The sequence below is a fragment of the Phyllostomus hastatus genome, unplaced genomic scaffold (genome assembly GCF_019186645.2).
Source record: "Phyllostomus hastatus isolate PE091 unplaced genomic scaffold, TTU_PhHast_1.1 phas_scaffold_46, whole genome shotgun sequence".
NCBI lineage: Eukaryota > Metazoa > Chordata > Mammalia > Chiroptera > Phyllostomidae > Phyllostomus > Phyllostomus hastatus.
This window is the reverse complement of record NW_025334032.1, coordinates 16,436,583-16,455,886: the sequence shown is the minus strand read 5'-3', so window position 1 is coordinate 16,455,886 and position 19,304 is coordinate 16,436,583. Positions and strand designations below refer to the sequence as shown.

Below are 19,304 nucleotides of genomic sequence, written 5' to 3'. Positions count from 1 at the left end.
GGCAAGTGTGGTCAATTGTGGGAGGAGTTGGAAATGGGGCTACAGAGGAAGATTGGCGCAGGGATTTAAACCGAGACAAGGCAGCCATTGCATTGGAAGGAGAACCATGTGGAGACCCCCTTGGCCTTAGGAGAAAGAACCATTCGGTCTTTAGCAGAGTAGGGACCCCCGCAGCACTGTGAGGGAGAGAACCACGCGGCTTTGGCAGAGTGGAGACTCCTGCGGCCATTGTGCAGAGAGGACCATGCAGCGGGGGCAGTGGAGAGAGAACCTGGCGGTTTTGCCAGAGTGGGGACCCCTGCAGCTTTAGAAGGGGGAACCACCACCCGGCTTTAGCAGAGATCCCGGCGACACAGCTGATGGTGCCCACAACCGAGGGAGGCCTACCAGCCAAGATGGAACACTGGGAAGAACCGGGGGCGGCGGGGGGGAGGGGGTGCTGGCAGCCCCTGCCTGTTGGCTCAGGGGCTGCCTGAGCCAAGGACCTCTATTTCTTTTCCTGAGATACAGTATCCCAGACTGGGCAAAGGGGAAAAGAAGGACTGTGTGTGTTTATAGGTGTTTTAAGGGACTTTGGGGTTTTGATGAAGACATTAGGTCACTACTTTAAGTCTGTACAGCATTAAATAAACATTTCCTTTCCTTTTCATGAATCTCTGGCATCGAGAGATGTCTTTCCTCTGGCGGCAGATATAATGAACCTGGAGGGTTCCTTTCAGGTAATAGTACATTGCCTTGGCCCCCCGCCCCGCCCCGCCCTGCCCATGCTCGGTAACAATATCTTCACGAGGCATCTCAGGCCCCACTTCGGTCTGTGAGAGCCAAGGCCATCCTGGGAGCTGCCCAGGCAGGCCTCCAAAGGAGCCCCCTGGGGCTGCCAGGACAGGGTTACGAGGAAGCACCAGGCTGGACGCCCCAGAGCTGGCAGCAGCCAGGCTAAGTAAGGGCTCTGAGTTTCTGTGAATCAATTTCTATGTTATGTTATTAATGTAATTTATGAAATATTTAACATGTTGGGCATGCAGTCACTATAGCTGGAGTTATGACAGTCATGATCAATATAAATGAGACAGAAGACCCACTCCCCTGACTGGACTTTCCTTTCTCCCTACAATAGTGGAGAAAACAGGAAAATTGTAAGGGACGTTACCATGGTGCAGTCACTGCCCTAAATGTTAAACTAAACGTAAACTGGCCAAAACTGAGCATCCTCTACTTTATACCCAAAGGCAATCTGACTCTGGTATTTCAGGATTTTCCTCATCAGCATACATGTATCTGTCTTAAACCAACCAGCTAATGGATATTTTTTGAGGGCATTCTAGGTTCTAGAGAGATTCTACATAAGCTACTTAGGATTCTAGACAAAATTCTTCCCTATGTTTAGCTTTGGGATAAACCAGAAGAGTTTTACCTCTGCTGTTCTGCTTAGGAAGTTGGGTAACAAACCAAATACATCCTAATTCCAAAGGCTTGCTGGCAAGTGGATGGGTCCCCTCTGGGTGGGGCAGCCCCAGGCCTAGGCTGTAGCTGAGTTAACAAAGTGCAGGCGAAAGTGCAGGCTGCAGTCCAGCTCCCACCGTCCCCCGGGGCCAGGTGCCCTCATGCCCCGCACAACCTGAACACCTGCCCCGTCTGATGATTCTCACAAAGGCAGCTGTTCTTGCTGCTTCCCCATCCAGGGTGTGGTTGTGGGGAGGAGCTATATTTCTACCTGGTTCTAGGTTCTGAGAGAGTGCTGGCCAGCACCACATACCATGAGGAAGGAATATCCAATCCACAGGCTCCGCCATCCAGCCGGGCAGTGGGGGATGGAGACATCTTGACTGTGGACTGCTATGGCGACGGCCGGGGCCTCGCACACAGAGCAGCGGCTGATGTAGGGCTTGATTTCGTCCTCGGCCACAGGCATCATAGGCAGCGGGGCAGTGGTGGAGAGCCAGTAGGACTTGTCGTTCCGGCTGGCGTAGTAGCAGATGTCCCCAGGGTTGCAGTACAGGAAGGGCATGGTGCTGAACCGAGCCAGGCAGGAGCCCGCCAGCCCTGTGGAAGGAGGTGACAGCTGAGTGTGGCTGGGAAGCCGCTCCTCCAGGCCCAGCCGGGCTCGGGAGGCCCACGTCAGGGACCTGCCCCAGTGGCCATTTGGAGGGGCTCGGCTGAACAGTGGGGCCCAAGCCAATGATCATTTTGAGGGGTACAGACTACATTGGCATTTCAGCCTTGCCCTTCTAGAAGTTCTTACACATACCTCTGCACTAAGCTGGGTCGACAGGGAGCGGCATCTTTACGAGTAGCACCCTGGGTAAGGCCCATGTTGCGGGGGGTCTTAAAGCACCAGCCCCAAGGAACCCCTGCTGGCATCTACGATGAGGGCCTAGCTCATCGCACCCCACGGCGCCCTCCCACAAGGAGCTCTGGCCACTTCTACCTGCAAATAACTCCAGTGCTTCTGGGTAAAAAAATAAACTTTTTCTTATGGCCAGAGTGAAAGAGTTGAACAGGGTTAGCTTTTCTCACTGGCTGCTCATGAGTTTACAGCCAAAGGTGTGCTCCACCTTCAAGCACTGTGGTTGCCTCCTTGGCTCTGGGCCCAGCTTTCTCAAGCCTCTTCCCTTCTTTGCTCTGCCCCATTTTAAAGAAAATGTATTATGGAAGTAGAACGTCTAGACAGGAATGTGAACAAATCATCAGGTTGAGGGTGACAGGTTTCCCTAAGCACTGTCCCCACCACGGACACCACAGGCTACGGCATCCTCCCCACTCGAGCCCCAGCTTATAATGTACACTTGCGACATTTTCCATGTGCTTTTAAGTCATTTTAATTTGTTTTGGCAACCAGGCTTACTTGAATAGATCAAGCACATCTGTCCACATATCCCTTTCTCCTGGGGGTTCTATGTGACTCCCAGGCCCTCAGGGCCCTAGCCTGTTCACGGAAGTTGGGGCAAGAAGCCAGGAGGCGAAACAGCTGGTAGCCTTCAGGCAGAGGAGCCAGCACAAAGCTGGCTCTTGCTGGAGCCTGTGGAAGGTGCCGGCCAGTTGAAGGCAGGCCTCTGTGGTCCTGACCTGAGGGCATCAAAGGCCAATTTAACCTTTTCTGAAACCTGGGGATGTGAAGGGCCCAGTGCCTTTGATCAGGAGAAGCTTACCTGCCTTAGAGGATTCATGAACCTCACTTTGGCCACTCGATCTTTTTTTTTAAATTATTTTATTGTTGTTCAATTACAGTTGTCTGCATTTCCCCCCCACGACAGCCAAACCCACCTCCCGCCCTTGCTTCCAACCTCCCCCATGGTTTTGACCATGTGGCCACTCGATCTTGACAATCTCCAGCTGAGCTGGTCTTGGGGGCCCCGAGGGTGGTACCTACCCAGGTCCTGGTTGTGGGCCTTCTCCTGGCCTTCAAAATACAGCAGGCTGTATCCACTCCACAGCTTGTTCATGCCCACGGGGCACATGGGCTCCTGGTCTGTCTGGCTGTGCTTCACCAGGAGGTAGCCAATGCTGACACTGCGGCCAGGCATGCCGGGCAGGCCGGGGGTCCCTGGGCGGCCTGGCTCCCCTAGGGTCCAAAAGAAAGCAGCCACCTCTTAGCTGCCACACAGATCTTAGCCCACAGCCCTTGGGTGGCATCACACGGTGACATTTATAGCTGTCACTTGGCTTTCCTCTAAGGCTGGGATGCCAGTGGCTCTGCCCTTGTAGACCCAGAGCCTCCTGGGGAGGACCTGACCCACATTCTATGCTCAGTAAGCACAGGGTGATGACAAGGAGGGTACTGAACAAGGGCACAGACTCAGTCGGCCTCGTGAGCTCCGCCCTCAGGGTGCACTGATGCTAAGCAAGAACTAAAACACCAGGAAGGGTCCCTGAATGTATTGAAGTCCAGCATACTTGGGCCACCCTTGGGGTCAGAAATATCCACTCAGGGGGCTGGGTTCTCTCCTCAGAGCACAGAAGAACGTCTACCTGCCTGCAATAGGACAATCCTTCAAGTGTCTGAAATCGGCTGTGCTGGTTGATCACGCCTTTCCATTCCACTTCCCTTGCAAGGACATTTTCACATCTCACCGCTTTCTCATAGGACATCCTCCACCCTGTGCTGTCTCAGTCTCCTGGACTGGGGGGTTCCTATCTGTCCGTAAGTGTCCTCAGATGTGTATTCCCCGTGTTACACAATCTGGCCATGGGTGAGTCCTTCTGCAGGTAGTAGTACATTGCTCTGTCCTGAGATCTGGGAGCTGACAATGCAGCCTCATCCCATACTGAGCACAGGTGCATGACAAATCTCCAAATTTTTTTGCATGACTTGCTATCATTTCTGGCCTATTCCCTCCTGTACATGTACACATCATTTTAAGAAATCAGTGATACAAGACTTTACAATGACTCCTGTTAACAATTAGTTTCTTTCAGCTCATTGTCTCAGGCCTTCAGATCTGTACGAATCTTGTCTCTCAAGCACGTCAGTTGCTTCCTTCTCCGAGGCATCTGCACGTGTCTCAGAGGAAGGAAGGAAGCCAGTCTGTCCTGAAGACTCTGTGCCAGGTGTTCTGCTCAGGGGCTCTGCTGGGTGCAGGTGTTATTGGAGCGCATCCAGGACCAAGGATGCAGGGAGGGTTCTAGGAGCTGAGCTGGGGTTTTGGAGCAGAAGGGGTGCAGCGTCTTGTCTCCGCTCATCTCAGCACGCAGCTGTTTGCTCCGTGCATACCACAGTCCATCTGCGACACCACAGCGGGGACTGGAAGAACAGCCCTGCCCTCTGCCCCCTTTCATCGCCCATCACTCACCCTCCTGGCCAACTGGCCCCTGGTGCCCCACGGGTCCCAGCTCTCCTCGGAATCCGGGCGTGGCAGACACACCACCTCTTCCCTGGGACCCGGCCTTCCCTGGATGCCCACGTAGACCTGTACAGTCACCAGAACAGGTGTGAGGGCCACGGAAAGAGTGACACTGGTGCCTAACAAATGCTTTTCGGCAAGAAAACAAAAGTGAAAACAAAGCAAATAAGAAAAGGAGCCTTTTCCTTGCGGCTGTACAGCAGGACTCCTACCTGGTTCTCCTGGGGGACCCTGGGGTCCCATCTCTCCCTGTGTGCCCGGGGGGCCTCTCCTTCCCTGTGGACCCATTGGCCCGGGCTGGACAGTAATCCTCTGGGGGATTCCTGCAATCCCTGGGGATCCCAAAGGACCAGGGGCACCTAGAAAGGGAAAAGGAAGGCATTTCACATAGGGAACCAATTGCTTTCTTTCTGTGATTTCTACGCACTTTTTTTTGACCCGTTGAAACCAACCTTAGAGCTTTCTAGAACAATCTTGCTGTTAGAGATGAGATGGGTGATACTAACCCATCTGAGCAGCTGCGCAGTGCCCGCACTTCCAAGAATTACTTTCGTTCACCTGCGCACGTGCCCGAAGATCCTGTCTGCTTTCTGCTTTGCACTTTCAGGTTTGGGCCACATGACCAAGACTGAGTTTACAGTGTCCCCACGCCCGGAGGGGCAGGAATACTTCTGAAGTCCACTCCTGGTGGCAGGCGATCTAAGTTGACAGCTTGGCAGGTGTGCTGATGGCCACTTACCCGGGAGTCCTCGGTCTCCTTTAGGTCCCTTCGGGCCTCGGTCGCCCACGCTTCCCGTGATTCCTGTGTTTCCCATGAATCCTGGCTCACCTCTGGGCCCTTTGAGACAAGGAGGACACTGAGGACACTCGCCTGGGTGAGGAGTCCAGTTATCTCTGACCACTGCTGCCAGCCTCCCAGAGGACATGACCCGTTCGTGTGGGCACACTTACCTCTTTCTCCTGGGAGACCATGCACGCCAGGCCGGCCCTGGGGCCCGGGGTCCCCAACCCATCCTTTGGTCCCTGGGTTTCCTGGAGCTCCTGGGTTCCCCTCGTCTCCTTTGCTTCCAGGAAAAGCAGCAGGCCCAGGCAGCCCTGGGAGGCCTGCGTAACCTATTGACAGGAGTCACAAGCACGGAGGGTTTAACCAGGAGGAAGGTGCAGCCGTGGCCACGGGCAGTGGGGCTCACGGCTCCCAGGACGCTCTCCGGAGGCCAGTTAGAAAGCCATCTGATTAGGGGATGGTCTCTGGCAAGTCTGTAACACTGGGAGACTTTTTTCTTTCTATTGTGGTAAAATATAAGTAACACTAATTTATCACTTTAACCATTTTTAGTGTCCACTTCAGTGGCTCTAAGCACACTCACATTGTTGTGCAGTCACCACCACCATCCATCTTGAACTTCGGCATCATCCCAAACTGAAACCCTGTCCCCGTTACCCACGGACTCCCCAGCCCCTCCCCTGGCCCTGGCAACGCCCACTCTTTTCCGTCTCCGTGAACTGGGCCCTTCCAGGGACCTTGCATGGCTGGAAGCACGCAATGCGTGCCCTTTTGTGTGTGCCCCGAGAGATCCCGATGCACAGAAGTGTGAGCCCTGCTTACCTTTCAGGCCAAATATCCCTGCCGGCCCTGGGTCACCAGGCGACCCAGAAATGTTGGAAGGGGGTGTGATGCCTGGAAACCCCTGAAGTCCTGGACTCCCAGTTGGGCCTCGTTGCCCTTAGGAGGGAAACAGAAGTTGTTTTTAGTATCAGCATCTGACTTTTTAATCCATGGTTTCCCCTACACACTATCACCTGTCCGGGGCCACAGTCACCAGGGACAGGCAATGGTGGAAGGTGCCCCGGGGCCAGGGAATGTCAAACACAGCTCTTGGGATGGGTACAGGGAGGCAGCGGCCTTGTGGCCCCCACTCCCACCAGCCTCGTCTGCTGTCAAAAGGGTCCGAGGGACCCACCTCTGCTGGGATCTCATCCTCATGGGGAGGCGAGATGCTCAGAGCCTGCCTCATTGTGCCCCACAAGACGGCATCACCTGAGAGGTTATGTCTATTTGCTCCACTAGCACTTATGATGGGACAGGAGTTTCCAGGATTGGCAAGATGAGTCTTCTGAACTACACTGATATTTTTAATTCTGCCCGTGGCTATTCATCAGTGTCCTGGGTCCCAGCTATAGGAAGAGTCCACTCTCACTGCTCACAGAGTCTGTATTTGCCATTTGGCCTACTCACTAAGGTTGATGGGTGACTCCAGATCAATACTGGTGGCATTCCTGGATGAGCAGGAGAGACAGAATATTTGAGTCCCAGTTGGGGTCCCTGGTTCAACTCAGAGTGCAAACAAGGGTCCTTTAGGTGCCTATTTAGTGCCAGGTTTTTAACACCTTTGGGCCTCTCGCTGGCGGTTTCACTGCTTGAGCTGGCCCCCAAGCATTGTGCTGAAGTGCGGTCTGGTGTTTCTAAGCTCGCAAAGGCCATGGGGTGCCTCAAGGAGAAAACGTGTGTTTAGGTGAGCTTCCTTCAGGCATGAGCTCAATGTTAATGAATCAACAATTTATACCGAATCAGGTATCTTTAAACAGAAACAGATATAACACAAGAGTACGTACAGATCAGTTGATGAATATTGACCTGGGGCTTGCAGGAACCAAACCCTGAATTTCCTCTAGAATTCCTTAACCCAACGTTTGCAGGATATAACTATTGCAAGTGACAAGAACTGACTGTACTTGAGTCAAAGGCTAGGGCCCTTTGGCACAAATAGAGGACAGACCCTGAAGGGCAACCCTCACAGAAGGAAATCTGGGGAATCCTATTCTTCCTGTGCTGTAGCCGACACAACGTTTGTGTGCGCCCGCCTGGCACAGGGGGGTGGGGGTGCTGCCCAGGCAGTGGCAGGAGGAATGGCCAGCAGGGAAGGAGACTGGTTTCTCCCTTAAGTACAATACTAGTATTTGTTTTCCCTTAAGGTCTGGGGACTCAGAGATTAGTACTGGAACACTGTAAAAAATCAGTGTCACAGTATCCAGGGACAATCCTCTGTACTGCAGAGGGAAGAGTGAGTTGGGACAGCACAGTGAAAATCTGTGAGACAGTAGTCTCTGCGTCCCCCACGTGGCTTCATGAGTAATTGCTATCCATCAACAGCACGAAGATACTTTCCCATTGGGAGGCTGTGGTTCCCAGCATGGGGTGATGGGATCCTGTTCGTGCGACTTCCGAGTGGTACGAAGAAGCATTTCGAAAGGTGTCACCCTGGGCTCACTGACTGCAGGCAAAAGCAAGTGCGTTTACTAGACTGGGGGGTTAACCAGCTGCTATCTGTAGTTTGATATAAAATGACACCAAGTGAGCTGCTTCTAACTACTGTCACAAAGTAGCTAAAACAGATGGTGAGTGGCTGTGACTAATGGCAGAAACTCTCGGGTTAGAAGATGCCGACTAGCCAGATTCCCACAAAAACATAATGAACTTAATTAACACCAGTGAGAAGGCCTCTGTTGTTGAGGACATGGAACGAGCAGGAGTTAGTTTGCTGCAATCAGGGTCAAAATAGCTCCGTTTCCTTGGTGGCCCCATGAATCTTCCTAAGTACTGAGATAAATACCCCCGTCTAATGAAGTCTAATGCAAGGCCATCTTGCAAAACTCAGAGGCAAATCATGATCCAAAGCCTGAACAGAAATACTTGAGGCTGCAAATTTGAGCTTCTGAAACTCATGCAAGGGACAACACCACATTGACATGATTTCCCTAGGCGTGGATAAGAGTACGAGTTCTGACCCGCCATCTGCAAATGTCACTAGTGAAAGTCACCTTTCCTTAACTCCAGTAACCTGGTGGGTACAATGAAGGGTCTCTTCTGGCCTCTAGGACCACTCAGAAGCCACCAGGTCACTGGGCTATTGTGACTTTCATGCAGGACGAGGGCCTCATGAGGGGTAAGAGCTTTATCAAAGAGATGCTATGCTTCAGGACTGTTTGGGAGCCCGAGAGATGTCCCATGTCCCCTTGACGGAGAGCGGGGAGCTACACAATATGTTCAGAGTTCTGAGAGACTCATGCCGCACAGGTGAACGTGTAATAGGATCATTTCAGGTAATTTAGGGATATCTTGGAGCACACATAGCTTTTTCAGTGGAGGTCACAGAGAGTTACCCTACAGTTTCATAGTATTAACCTTGAACAAATATCAAGGACTTAAACTATGCCAGGCATTTAGCTGGCGTACACACAAAGGAATGAGAGAGAGCTAGTTCCTGCTCTTGTGGAAACTGTATCTCATCAGCTGCAGAGTCTGGACAGCACGCTGTGTGAATCGGATATGAATACATGCAGTGTGATATTGATCACGATGTTGTGAGTGCTGCCTATGGGTCAGGACTGCATGCACCGTGTGGAGTTTGAGGTCCCTCTCTTCCCTCTGTTCCCGCCACGGTGGGTCTCATCTCCATCCTCAAGGCACTCTCGGGGCAGACAGGTGAACTGACAAGCACGACTCCTCATCTCTCTCACTCGGACACGCAACAACATACTGGGTTCTGGTTATGCAGAAGGTAATGCTGGAAGTGTCTAGCCTTACCTGGAGCTCCTCGCTCCCCTTTTTGTCCTGGGACTCCGGCAGGGCCTGGAAGGATGTTGGGCTCTCCTGGCTCACCCCTGTCCCCAGAAGGACCTGGGAAACCTGGATCTCCATGGATGTCTTCACCTGTGTCAGGATTAAACGGAGGTAACATCACCATCTTCAACCATGCACAGCGAAAGAACAGGAACGGTCTCCGATGGGACGTAAAAATAGAAGACCAGAAGGCAGCTGTGGTGATTTCAGCTTGCCGTGTGGCCTCTGTGTCCCGCAGCCTGAGACTGGTACACCATTGCTTTGAACTGAATTGTCTTCCCGAAATTCATATGTTGAAGGCTTAATTTCCCATGTGATGGTTTTTGGAGGCGGAGTGTTTGGGAGGTGACTGGGTTTAGATGAGGACACGAGGATGGGCCCCATGATGGGATAGTGTGCACATAAGAGACCCCGGAGAGCTTGTTCTCTCTCTCCACCATGCGGGGACACAGCGAGAAGGTGGCTGACTACAAGCCAGGGAGAGGGCCCGCACCAGGACCATTGACACAGCCCTCGCCGTATCAATGCCTGGATCTCGGACTTCCAGTCTGCAGATGGCGAGGAATAAATGTCTGCTGTGTGAGCCCCCAGTCTGTGTCACAGCAGCCCACACCAAGACAGCATTATCTGTTTCAGAGTATAAGCACAGCCCCAGGACGGGTGGGGCACCCACTACCTTCCCTTTGCCAATGAAATGCGAGATTTCAGATGCTGTGGAAAATGCAAAACATTGTTTCTTTCTCCATCTAAAAGCCAGATGGGCCTGTTTGACACTTCTGACTTAGGGGGATAGGTTCTTAGGGATCACATCTCTGTGGTCTGCAGGACCACAGGGACCCCAAGTCCACATGGCCTCAGGGATGATCAAACAGTCCTCATGGGGCAGTCCTGCTCTCTGAACTAACCCCACCACATCCTGCATCCTAGTGACCCTCCTTGTCTCCCTCCTGCCCAACCTGCTGGGCACAGCCGCGTGGCCGCATGGCCCGTGCCTGCAACTGCCGTGGGTACCTGGGGATCCTGGAGAGCCTTTGGTGCCTGGCAAGCCGTGCAATCCACCGATGCCTTGGATGCCTGGTAAACCTGTGTGGGTTTCACTCAGTTATTTCATGCATGGGAGAGCAAAGAGAGCAACCCGTATAATAATTCAGACATGTGATACGGTCACCCATCACATTTATTCAAACCCCCGCAAAGAAGAAGCAGTTTAGCATCTAGTCTGAAGTATAAATGAATCACTTGTATGTCACCTGAGAGAACCAGTTAACTTAAAGGTGGATTTCCTAAAATCTTTACAGACTCATTAGAGCCAGGAGGGACCTGGGAAGTGGTAAATTCTGTTCCTCTTCTTAGATCTTGAGTCACTGGACATATTTGGTTTCTAAAAATTGCCTGGGACCAGTAGCCTGGCATTAGGTCCATTCCATCTGGACTCTTGAGGACAAACATTTCTAAACATTTCTAAAGTAGGACAAAGGACACAGGCAGCAATTCTTTCTGTGATGTGGAGTGACAGAGCAGCTGAAGACTTGCCCATGACCACGGGCCTGACCAGCCTTGATTAGGGGCCTGTCAGGGCACCCCGGACCTGTCCCTTGAGCAGTGGCCTGTCCAGGTCAGGTGCATAACTCTCCAAACCCCACTAAAGGCTCCATCAGACCTCTGTCAGTGGGAAGCCGGGAAGCCTGTGGTGGAACAACTTTGTGTCTGTCCCTTTGGCCCCTCCTTTGCACTGCCCACGTGTTGACCAAGGAGTAGGCCCTACAGCTTCCCGGGCAGTTTTCACTCATTTTTCTGGGGAGGGATGCACCTCTGCAGATTGAGAGGTCTGTCTTTCTCCCAGTGGGCCTGAGCAGCTGCAAACCCGGTTCTAGATGTGCTTTGTGTGGACAGTAAAGCACGCACACCCCCACCTTTGACCTCACACCGTCTTACAGAAAGCAGTGTGGAGAGAGGCCAACCTGGCTAATGGTGCCTCTCTGCAACTGGCAAATCTATTTCTAAAACACTTTGCATTTGTACCTGTGAAGACAGAATGGTCGTACCTGGTAAGCCCGGAACACCTGGCCAGCCATAATCTCCTTTCTCACCAGGTACTCCAGCCCGGCCAGGATCTCCTTGCTGCCCTCTCAGGCCCGCCTGTCCTGGAAAGCCTGGGGAAGAAGGACACATCCATAAGTCGAACACAGGAACCCTGAAGCCCTTGGGAGGGGCCTACCTGCCCAGCATCCAGGTCCTGTCTGGATGGGACAGGAGGGGGTGCTTTTGGGGAGAGGACCACCTTTCCTTCAGGCAGATAATGCATGTGGCTTTGGACTCCACATTCAAGTTTAGTGGGTTTAGCTCAGCCTTGCCAAAGAGAGAAGAGCTGTGTTTTCTTAGTCTTATCCTATCATCCAAATAGAAGTTTGGAGAGAACCCATGAAACAACCCCTTCAGGATTAGTCTGTCAGAATCACAGGTCCTGGGTGAAAAGTAAACAAAGCAAAAGCAGCAATAAACCAAAAAAGCATGAAACTAGTTCACTGTTTGCTTTCTGTCATTAACTTGGGATCCCCAAAGGAATTTCTACTTTCCCAAATTCGTGAAAGAGGATCTGCAACAAGAATTCAGTCTGTGTTTATAGAGACAGACCCTGGGCCACACAGACGCTCCCCCACAGCCAGGTTGGTTGTTTCTGCGTGTTTGGTCCTAAGGCACAGCGAGGGAAACGGCAACTCGCAAGAGCAGGCCTCCTAGTGTGAGGTGTGACCGTAGCAGACAAGTCCTTGGGGAAACTGGCTGCCTTCGTGCTGGGGCATCGGAGATTTGGAGGCTCCGCTGGACTCTGCCCCACTGGCCGCTGCACTGGGAAGCCATGCCCCGGGAGTGCGGGTGCTGGAGGAAGACTGTGTGACTGCAGGGGATTTTACCTGTTTGCCCTGCAGGTCCGGGAGGGCCTTGGGCTCCTTCTATGCCTGTTATCCCAGGGAAGCCGATGTCACCTTCTGCTCCTTTCTGTCCAAAGAATCCCTTCAGACCTGTAACCACAGATTTACTGCTCAGAACAAACCCCAGACAGTGCATCAAATGGGGGCTTGGTGCTCGCAGGGTTCAAGGGGATGCAAGGTAAAGGATGCTGCCATGCCACACGTGGTATTTCTGTGTGAATGGGGCTCAGCGACCAAACATGTTCCTTCATCAACGAATTTTTCACCTAATTCTTCCCCCTGAGCCTGCGATCAGCAGCCTCCAAGCTGGCACGTCCTGGTATTCACACCCTCCTGTAGCCCCTCCCACACCAACAGGGCTGAACTGTGTCACCACCAGAATACCATGGAAGTCATGGCGTGCCACTTCAAGCCCAGGACACGAAATTCACCCCTGCTTTCCCTGGTCATTTCTCTTGGATCGCTTGCTCTGGAGGAAGCCCCTGCCATGTTGTGAGGACACTCAAGCAGCCTCGAGAGAGGCCCTGGTGTTGAGGAACTGAGGCCTCCCACCTAGGGCCGTGTGAGAGCGCCATCCAGGGCGCGTTCTCCAGCCCCAGTCCAGCCTTCAGGAGATGCAGCCCTGCTGACCTCAGAGCTGGGGTCCCACGAAGGAACCAGTCAGAACCAGCTGTTCCCGAATTCCTACCCTCAGAAACGTGTAACACTTGTTGATGTTTTAAGCCACTGCACTTTGGTACCTTATTAAGCATCGACAGATAACTAATCAAAGCCCTTATGAGAGTGGCTTTTTTTTAAACCCTCATCTAAGGATATGTATATATTGATTTTAAAGAGAGAGGAAGGGAGAGAGCGGGGGAGTAAAGAGAGAGAGAGAGAGTCAGAGAGAAACACTGATGTGCAAGAAATACCAATCTGTTGCCTTCTGTATGCACCCCGACTGGGGATCAGACCTGCTACCTAGGTATGTGCCCTGACCGTGAATAAAACCTGCAGCCTTTTGGTATATGGGATGACACTCCAACTGAGCCACCTGGTCAGGGCCAGAGCGGTTTTTAATGTGTTATGTGCCATGGAATTCTGCGGGATTTGTTAAACATGCAGATGTTTGAGCTTCTCCCAGAGGCGACGTAGCAGATCTAGGGTAAGGCCTGGAACCTGCATTTTTAACAAGCACCTGAGGTGGTCATTGGGCAGACACAAAGAAGTGCTGCCTTCATGTCAGTGACGTATTCTGTCAAATGTTTTGGTGGTTTCTGGTATGCTGGAAGGTTTTAAAAACGTCAGACCAACCTGAATTCCACACAGTCACTTTTGCCCCGTGTCTTTTTAAATCCATGAGGCTACTGTGTAGACAAAATACTGTTAACATTTTTGTGGACTTGAAGAAAAACTACCTAAGAAATTCTGCTTATTTTCTATTGACTCTTTGACTATTTTGAAAATCTGCTCAAACCTCTATTTATCCAGTGCATCTTCTTTCCTAACCACTGCTATCATCTCCACTCAAACTGAGTGAGTCCAGAGTAGCTTGTCACTTCATCCTCTGAGAGACCCGGCCACACCACCGGCTCCCCAAGGCCCCTCCCATCTGGGAGCTGATCTGACTCAGGACCCCACACCCACTCCCTCTGCTGCACAGGCTCTGTGGCTGACCTCACTCAGCACACTCACTTTTCTCAGGGTGAATGGGATACCTCCAGGGATGGCTGATAAACTGCCACTGCCCCTCTGCCCCTGTGACACAGTCCCCTGGCGATGGGCAGAGTAGGAAGTTCTATTTCCTGGGCCCACAGTTGAGCTACAATCTAAACATCCAGGGGTAACAACCATAATTCTTGGGGGAAAGTAACTTCTCTTCCCTGACATTTTCAGTTGCACAAATGACATATGGAAAGATGGCTTCACATTTCTGCTATTATAAACCAAACTGCCGAAACACTGTATTTTTCGGACCATAGGATGTACCTAGGTTTTAAAGGAGGAAAATGGGAAAAAAATTTTTGAAGCAAAAAATGTGGTAAAATATTTAATAACATAAGTAACATAATATTTTACCAATGTAAATGTAAACAGAACTCAACAGCAGCATTAACAACCATTATTCCTCCCAAATTTGGAGGGTGGGATGAGGGGAGTGTGTCTTATAGTCTGAAAGATACGGTAATTGTTCAGGACAGGAGATCCAGCCAGCTAAGATCCAGAAGGCTCAGCAGCCCAGGCTACCCTGTGACTGTGAGGAGAGCCATCGGGAGACCAAATCTAGATCCACATAAGTCCAGAGAGGCTAGCAGATGAGGTTGCCTATTCCTGAGTGATCCGATCCCATGCTAGCCTGAATACTCCTTTCCATTCTGGAGCTCTTTCTAGATAAAGAACCAGGATAGCATCTTCCCTATTGGCCAATTGCGTGAACAGACTCTCCTGGCCTCCCACCAGAGGTATCCCTAGAAAGACTTGGGGCTCCAGGCAACTTAAGCAGTGTGGGATCCCCCAAAACAAGATGCCCAGAAGAAGGTATCCTATCACTTGGTGAAAAAATATTTCAAATCCCTTGAGATATGACTATAGGCAGGAATTTTGACCTAGAACTTGAGGGATGCTCAGAGAGGAGGAATGAGCTCCTGTGCCACACGAGGCCCCCGACTGCACACAGGGCCCGGGAGCTTCCCCTCCTTGTCTTGCTCAAGAGATGGGCTGGGCTCTCACCAACCTTTCTTCTCGACCCTTCGCTATTTATGAGGTGCTCCACTCGTGGCACCATCTGCTTTGTGGCCTATAATGTGTCCCTGGAGTCTAGGCTCTGCTTTTTCCCATGAGTCTCGTTTTATAGGCCGCATAAAATGTTGATTTTTATGAACGTTGATTCTGGCTATTTTCTCTTTCAGGGAGAGCCAGAGAGAGGTTTCCTGACTTTGTCTTCAGTTTTAATTTAATTAAAAACTTCAGAGCCTTCCTTGCACACTGGGCTTGAAGGCCTCAAACTATTCCCTATAATGTGATCCATAGTGCTAACCGAATAGTGATAGATTTGGCAAGCCAGTTCATAAGTGACGACACGGAGAAGGGGTCAGGGCTGTGCTGAGAGGAAGAGTGGGAAAATGGCTTACGTACCTGGTGCTCCAGTGATACCTTGTTCCCCCTTCAGGCCTGGGCTTCCTGGTAAATTTATAGTGTCTCCAATATCACCTGTTGGGTGCAAAAGAAAGACGGTTGAGAACAGGTCTTCCTATTGGGATGTGGTTAGTTTTGTAACTTCTGTTGTGCTATATTCTTAATAAAAACAATTTGCTTCAAAATAACTAATAGCATCTGCAGATTGGATATCAGCACAACTTTCCAGAATGCTCAGGGTTGTGGGGGCCATATTTTCCTTGTCCAAACAAAACTTACCAATGTCACCTGTGGGGCCAGCCTCGCCATAAAGACCTGTTCTCCCCGGAGAACCCTTGTCACCCTAGAGTCAAACATAAAACCATTTTAAGAGGCTATTCATAAAATAAGTTTGTAATTTTGAAGGTTAGTGTATACAACTATTCGATATGCTAAAAACAACACCCAATCCCTGGCTGGCATGGCTCAGTTGGTTGGAGCATCGTCCCTGAAACCAAAAAGTCATGGGTTGGATTCCTAGTCAGGACACATGACTAGGATGCAGCTTTGGTCTCCAGTTGGGGTGCGTGTGAGAGGCAACCAATTGACGTTTCTCTCTCATGTTGATGTTTTACTTTCTCTCTCTCCTTCCCTGTCTAAAAAAAAAAAAAAGTAAAACAACCCCAAGACTTGTGACGTCCTCATTTTGTAGAAAACCCCTTAAGTTTTTTCAATGCAATATAGTAGGTGGTTTGCTTATACCTTCTCATTAAATTGTAAAGTAGTAAAAATGAAACAAACTTGGCAGCTTTCTTGAAATGAATGACATGACTGATGCAGACCACGGCCATGATGGCGATGATAATAACCAGGGCTGATTGATTCCTCACCCTCTGCCAGGCTTTTTATGGGTGAATGTGTTGGGTCCCATTTCAAGAGCTTTTTAAGTGTCACAACAACCCCATGAAGTAGGTGCTATTATTTCACATTTGACAGGTGAGGAAATTGAGGCACTAAGCTAATTAAGCTGCAGAACTGGGATACTGATTTGTGCTGCCAGATTCCCCAACTTGCTCCATATCACATGGTTGTGCACTTCCATCTGTGGAGAGAGTGAGACTTCTAAACGACGTTCATTGTTGATAATGAGATGGGGAGGGTCTTTGGGTCACTCTGTGACTCCAAAGAAACCATGGTTTTATACCCTAGAGTCAAACACAAAACCATCTTCTAAAGTGCCTCTGCCTCAAAGGGAGGGAAGGACTTCTGGTCTACCTTGCTCCCACTGATCTCTACTTTAGCATCAGCCTGGGACTTCAGAACTGTTCTTTCCTAGCATGGCTTAACTTGTGTCTCTAAATGATTAATGAAGCCTTATTTTGTGGGAGGAGTGGGGAGGATGTGCCAGAGGGGGTACCCTTGCTTAACTCTCTATTTTTCTTTCTTAAAGCCTGCTTTATTAAAGCATAACTTACAGTGCAGTGCACTCATCTTAGATGCTCAATCAGTTCTTACTCATGGGACACCTAGACACAGAGCATGCAGCACTCTAAAAGTTCCTCTGTGCCCTTTCCTACTCAATAATCCTGCCTCTCTTCTGACTGGCCTCTGTCAAATAGTCTTGTCATAAAGATGGAATCTTATCAAATGTACTCCCTGTTTATGGTCAATTTTGTTCGACAGTCTGTGAGATTCGTGTTTTTGCATTTATCAGTAATTCTCATTTTACTCTTATGCATTCGTCCACTGTCTGAACACACCATGTTTATTTAGTCTTCATCCTGCTGATGTTTCCCAGCGTTTGACTGCCATGGACAAAGCTGCTGGGAACACTGGCACATGGGTTCTTCAGTAGACAGAGGCGTCTCTTCGAAGCCGACCTGACTAACTGCACACAAGGTGGAACAAGGTCCTCTCAGCTAGATTTTGGGGTGATGGAAGGAAGAGGACTGAAGAATTTGGAGGACTTCATGTACACCAGGGTAGGCTGGGCAGAAGGCCAAGCCACAGCCTGTCGCTAAAGGTTCACTACAGAGTAGCTAGACCTTCTGATCGGCCCCAAACACACTGATCCAACTATGAATGCTAGAAATGGGTCAGTTGTATGCTGAGGACTGTGAGTGTATAATAGCTTTTAAATGAAAGGGGATAAAAAGAGAACTCCATGAAATGTAACCTGTGGAGAGCCAGTCCACACCATGTTACATATACCATCCATACTGCACTCAATAAAACTGCGAGGAAGCTACTACCTGCATTTTATAGACAAGGACACAGGTGTGCAGAGGTGAGAACCCTTCTTGGGTTGGGGTCCACCAGTGTTACCATGAAAACGTGGTGCCTGGAACACAGCGAGTGCTCCAAAGACATGAACTGAGTGAAGAAACGAGGAAGTGGCAGGCCGGTTGTCCTCCCATGCTATGATTCACACTGGGTTTTCAGTGCTGATGTCACATATGTGCTGGAGTTGAGAGCTCAAATCTCTAGAAATTCAAGTTTTACTCTCTATGTCCCCATGAACAAATGCAGATACCATGCTTCATCCAACGGAAGCCCACAAAAGGGCAGCAGTGGAGGGGGTGGCACCCCAGTCGCCGCTGGTGTGGGCAGGAACACAGTGTTTCCTTACACTGACCCAGGGGCCCCACCTGCCCGGGGCTCCAGCTCTGAACCTGTGCCTTGACCACTCACACACTGTAAATGCTGGGCCGAGGCACACTGGTCAACAAGCAAGGGGAGAAGAGTCGACAAGCAAATATGGGGTGAAAGGCACCCACTTACCCTAGTTCCTGTGGCACCTGGAAACCCTAGAATTCCAGGGGAACCAGGCACACCGGGGAACCCTGGCAAACCAGGTATGCCGGGAGCTCCGATGTCTCCTTTGACTCCTTTGACGTAGCTGGGCTGCCCAGGCAACCCAGGGATGCCTGACAACCCGGGGATCCCTGGCATTCCTGGAAGACCTGCAGGAAGACACCATGTGTATTGCCCTGGTGAGGACATGGCACCTGCCCGCCCCAAGCTTTCAACTTTGTTGTCCCGAGTGCTGCAAATCTTAAAATGGGAAGGCAAGGCTAATCAGGCCTCGAAGAACCACCTGTGAGCCCACATGTTGAGGTGTCAGGGTGTCAGGCACAGGGGTGTCTCTGGTGCAGAAGCTGCTGCTCCTTTAGACTCAGAGAGGCAGGGGTGGGCATGGGGCTGAGCAGGGAGGGACGGGGCCTCTCACAGGTCTGACAGCTCAGAGGTCAGACTGGGCCTTTTGGTGACACCTCACCTTTTAGGCCCAGGTAGCCCTTCAAACCCATAGGTCCTTCATCTCCTTTATCCCCTTTCAGGTATTTAATTTCTGGCTTGAAGATGGGAGGTGCTCCTGGGGGGCCTGGCTCCCCTCGGTTTCCTGGAAGGGAACAGAATTCAGTCATTTCACTTGACCTCTAGGCCAGGTGTAAACACACAGGTGGAGAAAGCCTCTCAGCTGCTGCTGTCCTTCAAAACCTGAGCCCCGAGAGGCTCTGAGCGGAGGGGTGGCATGCGTCTCCCAACCTGGAAGCCTACGAGTCGGGGATGAGGGGCTCTGAGACACACAGTACCTATCATCTTGCCCCCCGCCCCCCGCAAAAAAAAGCCTTTCTCCACAGTGGAGGTGTGGGCACAGAGCACCTCGGGGTGGAAGGACCTGCTCCCCACAGTAGTGCTGCCCCCACAATGCGGGGATGAGTGTGATGGGGTAACACAGAACATGAGGGTTTTTTATTTGAACTCTGAAGAGACAGCAATCAAACTTGATCACAAGCTGGAAAGATCAAATGAGGAAGG

At 51.0% G+C, this 19,304-nt stretch overlaps 1 protein-coding gene across 3 annotated transcripts in view; it reads right to left on the bottom strand.

Annotated features, from left to right (window-relative positions):
* COL4A2 (collagen type IV alpha 2 chain) overlaps window positions 1–19,304 on the bottom strand; it is a 187,655-nt gene that overhangs the window by 2,820 nt on the left and 165,531 nt on the right. For all 3 annotated transcript variants that reach the window (XM_045821225.1, XM_045821224.1, XM_045821223.1), the window contains exons 33-47: window positions 18,763–18,885; window positions 18,267–18,448; window positions 15,786–15,849; window positions 15,507–15,581; window positions 12,375–12,482; window positions 11,508–11,615; window positions 10,474–10,545; window positions 9,427–9,552; window positions 6,448–6,564; window positions 5,793–5,954; window positions 5,581–5,679; window positions 5,054–5,200; window positions 4,791–4,907; window positions 3,371–3,562; window positions 1,757–2,043 (exon numbers count right to left, since the gene is read on the bottom strand). In XM_045821225.1, the coding sequence (XP_045677181.1) occupies window positions 1,757–2,043; window positions 3,371–3,562; window positions 4,791–4,907; window positions 5,054–5,200; window positions 5,581–5,679; window positions 5,793–5,954; window positions 6,448–6,564; window positions 9,427–9,552; window positions 10,474–10,545; window positions 11,508–11,615; window positions 12,375–12,482; window positions 15,507–15,581; window positions 15,786–15,849; window positions 18,267–18,448; window positions 18,763–18,885 (1,979 nt within the window). The remainder of the gene's footprint in view (window positions 1–1,756; window positions 2,044–3,370; window positions 3,563–4,790; window positions 4,908–5,053; window positions 5,201–5,580; window positions 5,680–5,792; window positions 5,955–6,447; window positions 6,565–9,426; window positions 9,553–10,473; window positions 10,546–11,507; window positions 11,616–12,374; window positions 12,483–15,506; window positions 15,582–15,785; window positions 15,850–18,266; window positions 18,449–18,762; window positions 18,886–19,304) is intronic.